The sequence below is a fragment of the Lycium barbarum genome, chromosome 10 (genome assembly GCF_019175385.1).
Source record: "Lycium barbarum isolate Lr01 chromosome 10, ASM1917538v2, whole genome shotgun sequence".
Lineage (NCBI taxonomy): Eukaryota > Viridiplantae > Streptophyta > Magnoliopsida > Solanales > Solanaceae > Lycium > Lycium barbarum.
In genome coordinates this window covers 18,298,195-18,313,008 of record NC_083346.1, presented here as the reverse complement: position 1 = coordinate 18,313,008, position 14,814 = coordinate 18,298,195, and the positions used below count along the sequence as shown (strand labels likewise).

The window sequence follows — 14,814 nt, the reverse complement described above, 5'->3', positions numbered from 1 at the left end:
TGGAGTTCGCCACTGCCTCCTTTTCTATTTTATTTTAAAAAAAATTTATTATTTTTTCAATTTTTTTAATAGAGTATTATAATTCATATACCCATATACACTCATATACAATATTATACAACATTATAATCCGTATACTCATATACAATATTATACAAAAATTATAATCCTTATACCCATATACATTCATATACATCTATATACAAATATTATACACCCATATACATCCTTATACGGTATTATACACCCATATACGTTCATATACAATATTATAACTCAAATATCGATATACATGCATATACACTCATATACAATATTATACAATATAATAAACAAAATACAATATTATACAATATTATAACTCATATGTCCATATACACCCATATACACTCATATACACCCATATATAGTCATCGCCGGAGTTCCGTTCTCCGGCGAACTCCAACACTACCACTAGAACCAAATGTTCAAACATCAAAGATCTGGTGTGAGGGAGGAAGAGGGAAATGGGTCATTTTTTGAAAAGTAATTTTTGTTTAAATTGAAATGAGCTATTGTGAGCAAGAAACTCAAATATGAGCTAAATTTGGTAGCATTGCTAACCAAATTGATACTGAGTGTAATTATCCCTTTATTTTTTTGTTGGCATTCACATTCATGTGAAGGTGTGGAGGGCAACATGAATGAGCTTAGTTTGGTTTATACTGAATCATTTATTACCGGAGGTGATGAGCTCTCAAATATATTAGTAATTAGTTTAACTTAAATGCAGCAATGAACTGGAGTATTTTTCTCCACCAGCTTCAGGAATCATGCATTTTCTTGTTCCACTTTGAACTATATCTTTGGCAGGTGATTAAAAAAAAATTCGTCTCCTGTTTTCTCCTTGTGCTGCCACTGTAAAATAAGAGTGGTCTCTTCTTTCTTGTCTTAATTTGGTCTCATTATGTCAATTATATTTGAGAAAATAAGAGAATTGATGTAACCTTTTCCTTTCACATGGATTATAGTTGGGACCAAACAAAAGAAATGCAGTTTTTTCAACTTTTCCTTCTCTTTGCTGGTTGCCAAAATAAGAGTTTGTCATTTACTAGGATGGCTAAAGTTTAGTTCAATGAGTAAAACTATGTACCACTACATTTTTCCCAATTCATGGGTTGCTAATTTTACAGAACTCATGTAACTCCCCTTTCTTTTTCTTTCCTATCAAGATACACTAGAGGACAAAAATGTTTAAGATATATCAGCTTAGGATGCACTTCTTTGCCTCATCCATTTAGTAGCTGACCATTTCTCTCCTGAGAGTACTTCACATCCTCCATGTAGACTATCAGGGTCAGATTGTCCATCAAGCCCCTGAATTAAAAAGAAAGCACAAACCATCATTGATCAAGTGGAAATCATGGTTTCAGAAAAAAAGTTTTCAAGATATAGAAATTAAAGAACAGATACGAAAATCGAGAAATCTCCGAGCGCCAATGGCGCACAGTTTGAAACTTGGTGAATATTGGACCCGTTCTAACTTTTCTTCCCTTAAAAACCATGCTTTTATCAGTGCAGCGACACATCACACGTCCTGCACTTTCCTAAGCTTCCTGCTTTTCTACTACTTTTTTTTTTTTTTTTGTGTGTGTGTGTGTGTGGGGCCAAATGTTAATAATTTTGAGTTCAATTTAATAGTGCTCACTTATAGATAAGCAGGTACTATGTAGCAGAGCTTTTATTAGTCTAATACATGTTCGAAGATTAGTGAGTCTCTATCCAGTAAATAAATGAAATAAAAGTCTCATATCTCCTCAAGTCAAGATGATGCACAAAGGAAGTAGATTCAACTGAGGAGACTTTTGCTAAAAGTATTGGACGTGTGACATGATGGATGCCAAGTCAAACGGCTAACACGATGTCGTGGGCAGCCCGGTGTACTAACACGATGTCGTGCAGTTCTTAAGATCTTAAAGCAACTAGGCTAACATTTTCAGAGTAATTTAGAGGTTTTCACATATGAATCTTTGTCAAAAGTTCCAGCGAAAAGGTTATAGTAGGTGAAGACACTAACCATACTCCAAAAAAGAACAGCATCTCCTTTATTAGGTTTTACACATAATCCTTTGATCATTTTGCCACCACAGCTACATTCACCAGTACCAGCCTACAATTAAAGCACGAGCATGAAATTAGAAACCTGGAAAAAATTAAATGTAAAACAGAGATGTAAATGGAATCAACACGGCCAGGAAACTCATGCAGCTTTTGTCTTCATAAGTAGAAAAGCAAGAAAAACAGGTTGACCTTGTATATCTTTCATCAGTTTCAGAGAACAGCATACATAATACTACAAATTTATACATGTTCCTATCCACTATTAGAATATGCTAAAGAAACCGTAATTTTCTTCTCTTAGGGAAATTCTGCTGGAGAAGAAACCATATTCTTCTCGATATCCCAAACACCAACACTAAGGTTGCTTGACAAGCGTTCAAGCAACATTCACAAGATACATTTCCCTGGTTTGTGGAAGCACCATAGATGGAACATAGAAATACAGAAATAATAATAGCAGCGGAAAATTCTTGACAGATGTCACAAACACTCCAGAAACTAAATATTAGAGAAACAAACAAATTCCTCCAGAACTACTGTTAAGCTTTTCCTTTTGTTAACAGGCCTTCCACCCAGAATTTTTGAACTTAGCATACATCAAATAAAAGGAAAAATATTTGCAACTAAAGCTAGGTATGTTCCTTATATAACAGACAACTCTTAAATCAACAAATGCGAAGCAAAAAGATAATTTAACTGGCTAACAAGGTAGCTATGGACACTCCAGCACCATATAAATGTCTACATCCAAACCAGTTCTATTCTAAATAAGCTAATTTTTGCATGGAACCCTACATATCGATTTTATACATTGAAAATACTCATTCGACACTTACTCTGAAGGTATAGAGACATGAACTGTCACTACATGTGCCATGATTATGAAGTGCTAGTAAATACTTTTTGTTCATTAACTAATTGACTGAATATGACAAAGGCATCCGAAAATAGATTCATATATAAAATTCAAGTGGAGCACACTACCGAAAAAAAAAATGAAGAGTCAATAATACACAAAAGAAGTTATTAATCAAGAGTTCATGAGTAATTACCATAGGAAAGTATGTTTCTCCCCCCTCAACGTTGTCGCTCAAGTACATGAGCATTGTAGCTATTCGTTGACCTCCACGCTTCACATTAAACTACAAAACAAGCAAGTATTTCTCTCATTTTGACAAAAATAATAAATTGATATGTGAAAAGAGATCTGCAAAATGACAAATAGAAAACAGCGCAATCAGGCAATAGCAGAAGTAACCAACTATTGAGAAAGAACTTACAGAATCAGAGAAGTAGTCATGATGGGCTCTATAGAACTGATTCTTTTCATACCTGTGCTTCTGCAGATGTTAGCCTTGATACTGACACATATCAGCCTGCCATCTCATAATGAAAAGCTGAAAAAACAAACAGTCATAATACATACCTTAACACTTGAATGAGTTCCCCATTTTCTGCTGGTATTTGAGAATATACAGCAATTCGTTTTTCGATTGCCTGAGAGTTACAGAAAGCAAAGACTTTCACCAAACTATCACACCACATAATCAAAAACTTCACAATGTCTGCAGCAACATTTTAATTTTAAACACTAAGCAAAAGTGCAGGTTAAACATAATATCATGTTATGCTTGAATAAGAGAAGAGAGAACAAGAGAAGAATTGAAATGACCTCGTGCTATACGGACCTGTATCATGGGATACTGCCTCTCATTAGGGCTCAAAAACATACCAGAACTTGTTCTGACATCACTCTTAATTCCCTGGTGAAAAAACGAAGTATCAATCAAATTGGACTTTCATGCACATAACAAGAAGGAGAAGGAGAGAATGCCAAAGTCCATGCATCGCACTTTGTAAAAACTATAGCATAAAGGATGATTTCATCTATCAAGTTGGTTGACAAAGGATTGATATAAACTAGTTTCAGAGGGGCAATGAGAAAGCACAACAACCATCAGTGTCTAATGAAGGTTCTAGAAACCTAAAAATATGAGTAGTTTAACTTTTGTAAAAGCAAGGTTCATTGTGAAAAGTTCCGTCCATCTATATGGTTGTTGCTGTATTTTTTAATAGCTCGCTCCTTCAAACTAGGAGAGCTAAAGCATGTCTTATTTTTCCTCTTTAAGTGTTTTATCCCCGTGACGAGAGAGCTAATCAACTACTTTTTGGATGAAGTAGAGGATTTCATCAACAGGCATCCACGAGGTGCAAATAAGAATAAAGAAGGATGTAGCTCCTGTACAGTTTGATTCTGAAACTCCTAAATACAATGTTCCATGAGTTTCCATCTCGCATCGAATAATAGTAGCCTAAGGATGTCTTACTAACAGAAATAATTCAACAAATTCCTCTTTCAAGGTGCACTTTCATAACCATTTATCAGGCAAAAGCTGATGTGTTCCCCATTCCCTACTTTGAAGCACGCATTTGAACTAGATTCGTCCCACATTTTACTGATACATTTAAAAGGTCCTACTCCATCTGGGGAAGAGAATATTTTGGAGAACCAGTGACTTGTTCACCATACTTTGCTTTGTTTATCTACAGTATGCATAATACACTACTATACCTCAGCATGAAGTCACACTTAATACAGTTAATCTTTCATTTCAAAAAAAAAATTTAAAAAAGGAAATTTTTGCCCTCTTAATTTACTAATAAATCCATATAATAGAGAAATAGTCTTATAAGTCCCTTATGAGCATTATTCTTTAACCAATCAAAAAAGGTATTTTAACTTAATATTCCCTCTCACACACACACTTCCACTAAAGTTAATGTTGCTCTTCAATTTCCTGTAAGCCAAACATAGTAAAACCTTTTTTATGATTTATAGGACATATTTGACCATAACATCACTTGCGACTACTGCTTAAGTATTTGCAAGCTGAAATTTGGCCATAAGATTTTGAGTTTAGGATTTAACTTCAAGTGAAATAATTTTTCAAGATGAATTAGCAGTTTGAAGGTGTATTTCAAGAGAAGTTTTTCAAATATTCAATTGTCACAAATTTCTTTTTGCAGTTGAAGTTGATGTCCAAACATAACTTCAACTTCCATGAATTTTATTTAAACTTTAGCTTCGAATAAACCTTTTTTTCATCAACTCAAATTTTGTCCAAACTGATACAAGTGTATTTGTTTGTAGGTCTCTAAATGTTCATTGGATCTTTTTAAACAATTGGGTTTGTGTTTCTTTATTTATTTATTTTTTTAAAAAAAAACACAATTGGGTTTATGTTTGTCTTCGCTCCTTAGAGATTTTAGAAAGAAAAAAAATAAAATTTACAAACCTTGAAAATGAATCTTAAAACTTATCTTTTATCATGGCACTGAAGAGCAACATAGACACAAAATTTGATTAGTCAAATGTACACATGAGACTTATAAAAAAACTTCTCAAACATACAGGACAGATATAAGTTTAATACAGTTTAGTACGACATATATGCAATTTTTACAACTTTTTCCAACAGGCCAACTTAAGTAAGCTGGAAACTTAAAAGTGAGGCTTAGCTAGAAATTATGTTCTCGCTAGGATGAGCTTAATGTATATGAGAACCCATGTGTTATTCTCTATCCTCCAAGATGTTTTGTATGTAATCTCTCTATGCCAAATATAGAGAATCGGTAGAACTGTCACAAATGAACTACAAATTGAGGCGGTAGTCAGAGCTTAAGTTCAAAACAGAAGGTCTAACTTGAACTTTAACCAGAAGTATTTTCATAGGTAAAAATAACTTACTATTAAGTAGTTGTGACAACTCACCAAGAACATTTACTTAATAGATGTGCTAAAATTGATGAACAAACCAAAAAAATCATAGTAGATGCTGAATATGAGAGAATGATTTGAATAGTGTACATACCTTCCCAGTTTTTGCATCTACAACAGTGGAAACATGAAGGCGGGGTGTGGCAATCGATCTAAGATAATCACATTCCTGTAAAGACAATAGAATATTAATTTCCCGAATTATCAATACAAATAGATGGTACTTTTAAATAGTTAATAAAACTACCACGATTGGTGAACGATCTAGTAATATCATCCATACATTTGATCAATTGATAGCACGTCTAAAGATCAGGATTAATGTATTAATATTCTCTTCCACGTTTTCACCCCCTTTTCCTGCCGCTCCCATCCAGCTGTAAATAGGGCCAAGGCCTAATACTTGATTGTTCAAAATTCATATTTACCACTCTAACTATCATTTCACTCTTGATATCTTTTTTTTTTTCCTACTGTTTGTGCACAAAAGACTTGACAATGTTGCAGAAATAAAATAAAAACATCCAGCAAGAGCAATTTAAGCATACTGAATTTTGTTTCCCCATTGTGCTAAAACTAAACTAACTAAAAATGTCTCCCCTTTGAGTGTCAATGAGTTTGACGACAGCAATTCGTAAGGGATCAAGCACAACCTCAAGAAAATATTAACTTGAAGACCAATTTCCTTAAAATAAGGAGTTGGTAGCAGTTCTCAATCCAAAGAGAAGCTAATTATAATGTTTCTGAATTCACAAATGCTTCTGGCTCTGAAATAATATTGGGGAAACCCAAGATGCAATTGAAGTCTACCATGAATACATGATTGGTAAAATTGGAGCAAGGACCGCAGAAGAAACTTTAAACCTTCTACCTCCCACCAGCAAAAGTACCAGGCATCTCTGCCCACTAAGGCTTAGGAAGATAGAAAAAAATCAGTGTTTTTCGTCTCTGCTGGAATTTGAACAACTGAACTTCAAGGTTTGAACTCACTTCATTGATCACTAAGCCAAACCCTTATGTGCGAGTACTTCCCATATATTATCAACCAAAGTTTTTTTAAAATCAGTTATATTCTCAACCAAAACTTTAATCTCACCAAAGACATTTAGAACCGTATTACAACGAGGTAAAATAACATATTCTCAAAGAACAGGTAGAGATATGCAATGGCAGAAAGGATAATGAACAAAATTGGCCTACCTCGGCACTTAAGAAGTTGTGAAATAATACAATTCTCGGTTTCCAGCTAATTATTTCAGGCTTCACCTACACCAGCAGTATGACAAAATAACATAATTAAAATAATGAATCAGGAACTAGCAGTAATGGCATTCATGCAGCTGGTCAGTTTAAGTTACTGAAAAACATAGTCCAAATAATGGAATTTGCCTAAGGTGCGCAATCTCCTAGTTATCAACTGAGAAAAAATGACTGATTCTGTACAGAACTTTTGATTAATAAAACTCACAGCTATGCCTAGTGCTAGCTGTTTTTGATTTAAAAAAAAATAAAAAAATAAAAAAAAGAGAGAGAGAGAGAGAGAAAATGACTGGTTTATCTAAGTATGATAATATCAAAAGAGTTCTCCATTTATTTGCTCAATACAAAGATAAAAAAACCACACATGAATGAACATGACTTTCTCATTTGACGAGAAGTGATTGTAGAGGTCCCATTCTGGCACTTCTAAACCAAGTCAGCTCTACTGGCCAAAACATAAGAAAGAACAAGAATTTAGTTCCACGAGAAAATGGGTTGGTATTGTTGGATATCTGAAAACTACATTTTGTTCATTTACCTAAGACCTTACCTGATCAACACGTCACCAACTAAAGATCTAGTGGTTGTACATTAACATAGACAAAGCCCATCCCCAGCGCCAACCTACTTGACCAGCATGGAAGGCCAAAAAGGTAAACACTTTGTTGTCTACTTGCACGTGGAGAACTCAGTATACTATTTTCATTATCTGACAGCGTAGAGAAATATGATCTAGTCTTGAGAAGTCAGAAAGACAGCACAATATTAATTCTTTAACTGATTGACATCTACAATCTACAGACTCAGTAGTAGTTCTTCCTCCTTCCATATAGGAAAGAGTTTCTTCTTGAATGTGGAAGAGGGAACATGGCTAAATACATGTCTACCAGCCGAATTTACTATGAATCGTACATTGGATGGCTTGGAGTGGAGGAAAGAAAGCTTTTTTCTTAAAAATGAAATTTATATACAGGGAGCAAAGAAAAAATGCAACTTAATACTACTTCTATCACAAAACTACATATTTCTAGTTTTTCATGTATTTTCCAAGTGAGCCGAGGATCTATCAGAAACAGCCTCTCTACCTCCCAAGGTAGGAGTAAGGTCTGCGTACACTCTACCCTGTGGGATTACACTGGGTATGTTGTTGCATATATATTCCAACTACAATCATGCAAACGGCAACGTATTCGATCTGTCAGTTGTATAGTGAATCACAGAAGTTGAGAAAACAACATGACTTACATATCCTACACGTAGTGCTATGGCTTCTTTGTCATAACGCCAATCAGAGATGCCTGGAAAGAAGGACCAAAAAATCAGGACAATTCAGGGAAATACACCATGTGCTCATTCGAAACTCAGAGGGAAGTGGACAAAAAGATTTTGCTATAACGGTAACTGTTTGGAAATTAAAAGAAAAATAGATAAAACTAAAATGCTTAGTTTCCCTGGAATTACCAATTGGTCGCTATTAATGCTGATACAATCAACATACTCCTTTAAGTGACTAAACTATCACTAAAAAATAAGGAAATCTAAGATGCTTAGTTTCCCTGGAATTACCAATTGATTACTATTAATGCCTAGGTAATCAAGAGTCCAACGTAGAGTCCAACATACTCCTTAAGTAGAAGCAGGTAACATAAAGGACGACTGGTTTCCTTTTTCTTCTCAAACAAGACAGCTACATGCAAGATAAGCATCACGTGAATTCCAGAAGAATTCAATCATATAACTATTAAGGTAGGCATGATTATGAGTTTGCAAGACAAGGCTTTAGGTTATGGTCAGTGTAGTTGCAGATTTAAGCCGAAGCGCAATTAAGTGAACAACGGGACACACACACACACACATATGTATGATGTAGTGCAAAAAAAATAACTATGAACTCAAACAAAAATTGATTAATGAATTGAAAAATAAATATTCGAAAGTATCAGGTAATATTGTAAATCAAATGATTTTAAATTTCTGATACAGATGCAATTATGCAGTTTTAAGTTTCTAATTCAGGTTTAGTAACTAATTTTCTTATACAAAATTGGTGAACATATTTACCCATAATATTTTCTTAATTACATCATTTTGCTAGCTATGTTTATTATTTAGTACCGCGTGCGCACTTCAAGAAAGAGTCTACGGAAAATATGTCTTAGCTTCTCAGTTAAGCAATGCCTCAAGAAAGTGACGCGCCTAACTCATGCTTCAAGCTTGAGCGCACCTCAATTGAGCTTTTAAAAACATAGAGCACATGGAAGCCCAAAAACATTCAATCAACAACACAAACCTTTAGCTAACGGAAAGTTGCTACCAGCTAGACTTGCATGCCTTCCACCAAAAGACGATTCTCTATCTGCAGTTAAGAACTTACATTAGGTAAAGAGGATAGTCTTATAGGGAATACTAGGAACATCTCATCTGGAATGAAGCAGATAACGAGTGCTTAGACTTGAAGATCTTACAGTGTTCTTTTCTCAAAAAGGATCTTACAGTGTTGGTACTTTACAAAAAGTTGTTTTTGATGAAATACTCTAAAAGATAAACATAACATTAGAAGTTTGAACAGGAGCAGAATAAGCCAACAAAGCAACAGTATGCCTGTTTAATGTAAGTGGAGAAGCAAAGTACTAAAGAATTCAGTTGTTTTCCTGAATCTGGCCAACTTGATACTTATCAAACCAAAAGAAAGCATCTTTTGCAAATTTAGAAGTAATGAGTTCACAAGTTTTGTTTGTTACATCATCGAAAATGGCAAAAGGGCACATCTTTTGAAAGGCATATAGTGTGATTTTCAACGCATGCGAGAGGCACAACAATTGCTGATCTCATGAGGAAAGAAAATTTTTTGGGACATAAGATTCAGGAAGGTTATCCAGAATTGGGAGTTAAAGAAAGTCACGTATCCTTTCTTAGAGTTTATAGTCTAAAAATAGAGGAGAAGGTGAAAAGGAAGGTTGACAGGGGTCAGCTACAAGGGTTTTCGCCGAAACACTGAGAAGTAGAAGACAACATGGAGCCAAATATGTCACTTTCTACATGGTGTGTGGCATGAAACGCAACTCACTCAAAAGAATTTCATGGCTGATAATCTGAAAGAAAGGACTATGGCGAGTTGGTGTATGCACTAGAGTGCCAAGAGGACACTAACCATCTCTTGTTGCATTGCGCGATGGCCATCCAACAGCGGGATCTAGTCTCCTCAGCACTTAATACTAGTTGAATTGCTATCAGTGAGATTGTGGGGAGCTCGAGGAGGTCGAAAGTTCGAAGGAATGAGAGAAGTTCTAAAAATAGCACCACTGCCTGTATTATGGAATGGGAGAGACAGAAGATTGATTTATAGCATGTGGGAGTATGAAGAGATCAGATTTGCTTTATTTATACATTTGAGTGAAGAGAAAATACCTTTGTGCATAGATAATTGGGTAAGACCAGTAGAACAAGGAGAATACGTCATATACATGTTGTAAATGCTTTTAGACCACCTTGGTTCATATTTTAAGGAATTATTACAAGAAAAAAACGAAGCAAAGAAAGATCTTATATAACATGTGAATCATCAAACCACTTTTTCCTCATTCTATAACAACGGTACTTGTTTTCTCTCAAATTCATAGAAGTCTACCCTAATTTAATTTTTTATAAAGAAAAGTCTTCCCTAATTTATTTATTTTTTATAATGAAAAGTCTTCGCTAATTTTACCAGGCTTAATCACAAAATGACATGTTAAAACTTAAAAGTTTTCAACTAACTACAGTATGAATTAAGAATCCCTCAAGAGTGAACCTTAAGTAGACATTCTTTGATATTGCATCTGACTTAAAAGTAGAAAACATAACAACAAAAGGAACAATTAGAGCGAGTATTGCCTACTTTCACTGAGATGAACTGCCAAAAATGTTCAAATAGTTAGATAAAGGATCCACCAATAGTGAACCTTCTATAGTAAGATCATTGATAATGATTATTTGGTATTGCATGCAGTGTAACATGGCGTACTGGTTTGACTATTAGATAGAACAGCAACTCTGAATGAGAAGAATGATGAAGAAAGTATTAGGCCCTCCAAAAACATAAAGTAAAAGAAAAAACAATCATTTAAAAATAAGCACTATAAACCAAGAAAAGTTACCAAGTGAGTCTTCCATCCTATGAATAAACGCTAATTGAATCAAAGCTCCTGCACATCTCACAACAAAAATTCATCAGTTTCCATTCAGCAACAAGCCAACCAGGAAAACCAAAAGTCCATCTCTGTAAAATTCAAAATATGCATTCTATTCTTTTTTTATAACCGAGAAATCTCCGAGGGCCTATGGCGCAAGGTTTGAACTCGGTGGATAATGGGCCCGCCCATCTACCCTTCCCCAGTAAAATATCAGGCTTTTCCTCCAACCATGACGTCAAAATATGTATTCTATTATCAGAATAGAAGATGGAAAACAGAGAAAAATCCAAGCAAATCCAAAAATTTCTTTTTAAAGGATAAGACTACGAAGGTAGCTTATAACAAACCCTTCAGATTTAGTAAGACACTTTTAATTCTTCCAGCATTTTAAGATGAACAACGAATCAGAGACATTATTGTCCATCCACCCTAAAAACTAAACGAAAGAAAACAGCATGAATCTTTTAGAAAAAAATTATCCAATATCTGATGGTTCGTGCTTCTACAAGTTTCTTAATAAAATGCTTTTCTTTCTAAATTTTCTCTGTTACACTTATGTTTTATTGTCCAGGACTCTCATTTTCTGTATCAAATTAATAGTTAATGATAGAAAAGTTATTGTGTTCTGGGTATGTCGTAGAAAAGTTTATTGTGTTGCGTCACTAATCCATGAATGAAAAAGAATGAAATTATGATCATCTGTAAGTACTAGACGAGATAGCAATGATATTAATCTCATAAAAGCACCAGTTTAGTTTGCATTACTTCACCCCATTTAGTAAAGAACCTTATATTACTCGACTGACGTTCATAAGCACAACAAGTACTGGTGATTATATACTAGAGAACTAATTATGTACCGTAGTTATGAAACTTTCACTTTAGATGATCAAAACTTAAAAGAACCCCCCTGAACTAACTGTAAGACATTACAGCTTCACGAGGGAAATATTACTAATTGCCTTATCCCCATTACACCATAACCTGAACCCAATCAGAAAGCAATAAAGCTAATCAAGACTAACTTTTCCCCCAACCCAATAAAAAATCACAAAGAACTTTCGTTTTTGTTTTCCTTTAAAGAACGATTACCAGTTTTCCCAGCTTGAGTGAAGTGAGTTCATCTAACAACATCCCATAAAGAACCCAACCATCCCACCATGTCCTACAAAAATTCACATTAATATCTTATCTTTAGAGAAGAATCAGCATTTTCTTTTTTCTTTCTTTTTCTCCTTGAGATCACAATCAAGAATGATGATCAAGAAGCAAACCCACACACTCCCCAAATCAAAACAGAAAAAAAAAAATCCACTTTAAAATGTAAATTTCAAAAAAATACCATTTTTTGTTTGTGTTTTCTTTTCCATGAGATCACAATCAAGAATGACGATCACGGATCAAACCAAAGCACCCACTCCACCCCACACCCAAAATTCATTCTTTAAACCTCCATTTCCAAAAAAAAAATATACACAAATGTATCGCCGTTTTCTTTTTTCTTGTCTCCTTGAGGTCACAATCAACAACGATGATCAAGTATCAAATCCACACATTCCCATGATTCAAAGCTCTAAATTGTACTAATAAAGAACCCAACCATCTCATGGTCCCCCCTCCCCAAGTAAACCAAATCAGAGCCCTTTTAAAATGTAAATTCAAAAAAAAAAAAAAAAAAAGTTCATTCTTTAAACCTTCATTTCCAAAAATAAAATACAAATATGTATCATCATTTTCTTTTTTTCCTTTTCTTCTTTTCTTTTCCAAATGGGGTATTTGGTTAGTCCAAATTAACTGAAAGGAAGTGAGACCACTATTAACAACCACATCCAATCAACACAACTGATGATTATAATGATCAAAACCACAAATGTAGGAGAAAAAAGATTCAAGAATTACAGAAACAGCCACAAAATCAACACAACTGATGATTATAATGATCAAAACCGCAAGTGTAGGAGAAAAAAGATTCAAGAATTACAGAAACAGCCACAAAATCAACACAACTGATGATTATAATGATCAAAACCGCAAGTGTAGGAGAAAAAGATTCAAGAATTACAAAAACAACCACAAATTCAACACAAACACAGATAGATATATAAAAATTGGATAGATAAAAAGATTCAGAATTATTTTTTTACCGAGAATCATTCCACAAGTGACAAGTGTAAGAAGCCCGAAAACAATTCTCATAATTGACGCCATTATTTTTTGCAAGATTTTCTTGTTTGGGTTTTCCGTAGAAATCTGAACTGAAATTAGAGGATTTTATTGTTTGGGTTTACAATTGATTTAAGTGTCACTTTGACCGTTTGGAGAGTATTTGGAAAGTGATTAAAAATGGCAGACCAAGAGAGACGTTTTGTAAATTGCATAGATATGTCGTTGTGCAGTGTATATTGAACGTCAGCTTTGTAGTTTGTTGATTGAGTCCGCGACTATTTTAGTCTAAAAAAAAAAAAGAACTACTAACTAACACAAAAAAAATAAAAAATAAAAAATACATAAGTAGATTTTCCATACAGATTCTATGCGCGATAGGACCAAAGTGTGACTTTACATTTAAGTTCTTTCGCGCACAGAATCTATGCGTAATAGGCCTCCCTAAAAATCCTAAAACACTTGGCCAATTTTCAGCAAACTCTTCTGCTTCATTTCCTCTATTTTCACTCCTTCAACACACTTTTGCACCCCAAAAACATGTCTTAAAGCTCCCAAATCTCAAACTTTGCTATAGAACCCGATGTTTGTGAATGCGGTTATTATTGTAAGCTAAAATTATCAAGGACCCCAGATAATCCGGATCGTTATTTTTGGCATTGTAAAGTGCCTGAAGATTATTTGTGCTATCTAGTTGTTGTTTATTATTTCTACATATTTTGTTTATTTAATTTAATATTCCTATGTATTTTGTTTTTTACTAGCTGCACCCTTTCATCTATAATGTAATTTGTACCCTTTATGTACTAATTTATTTTAGTTTTTCTTTAAATTATCAATTGTTGGACTTTTTATGGTATTATTAACTCTATGAATTAATAATAGACTTAAACAATCAAAGAAAATTTAAAACTTACTAATTTTTTTTCTTATTGATGACTTTATCATAAACTAACAATACAAATTAACCGCATGAGTCAGAAATTTAAAAGAACTTAAATAACCCTTAATCTTCATCAAAATAGAAGTCCTCAATATCGTCCTCAGAAAAATATTGGCGGTTTCTTAAGGTACATCTTTTTTCAGTAGATGTTAGTTCTCTACCGGTTGGTGATGTTTGTTCTTCAGTCAACTTTAGCATGTAAAATCTATAACGTCTTTACCAGCATTCTGTTGTTTTCTTTTCTAATCCTCTGTACGGCAAACTCGCAATCTTCTAGACCTACTCGAGGTATGGTTATTGAGTACCTTGTTGAGATTTTCCAAGTCACGGACAAGACGTTCTGATTCGGCATGCCGATGTGCCCATTCTCGAAGTAACTCGCAAAAATATTCTCGTGG

The 14,814-nt window shown here is 34.1% G+C and overlaps 1 protein-coding gene across 1 annotated transcript; it reads right to left on the bottom strand.

The window, feature by feature from the left end:
- Positions 1-976: 976 nt before the first annotated feature.
- Positions 977-13,739, bottom strand: LOC132614383 (prolyl 4-hydroxylase 1). Its single transcript, XM_060328831.1, has 12 exons — positions 13,455-13,739; positions 11,275-11,322; positions 9,429-9,494; positions 8,384-8,436; positions 7,079-7,144; positions 5,973-6,047; positions 3,789-3,863; positions 3,527-3,597; positions 3,381-3,432; positions 3,153-3,242; positions 2,057-2,149; positions 977-1,356 (listed from the first exon to the last, which is right to left on the bottom strand). The coding sequence occupies exons 1-12, from the start codon at positions 13,516-13,518 to the stop codon at positions 1,249-1,251; spliced, it is 861 nt and encodes a 286-aa protein (XP_060184814.1). The 5' UTR covers positions 13,519-13,739; the 3' UTR covers positions 977-1,248.
- Between the last annotated feature and the right edge of the window lie 1,075 nt (positions 13,740-14,814).

Coding starts and splice junctions, on each gene's coding strand:
- LOC132614383 (XM_060328831.1), bottom strand. CDS start 13,518: ATGGCGTCAATTATGAGAATTGTTTTCGGGCTTCTTACACTTGTCACT. Junction 6,048..7,078: donor ACAACTTCTTAAGTGCCGAG/GTAGGCCAATTT, acceptor TTGTCTTTACAG/GAATGTGATTATCTTAGATC. Junction 3,433..3,526: donor GAACTCATTCAAGTGTTAAG/GTATGTATTATG, acceptor GCAGAAGCACAG/GTATGAAAAGAATCAGTTCT.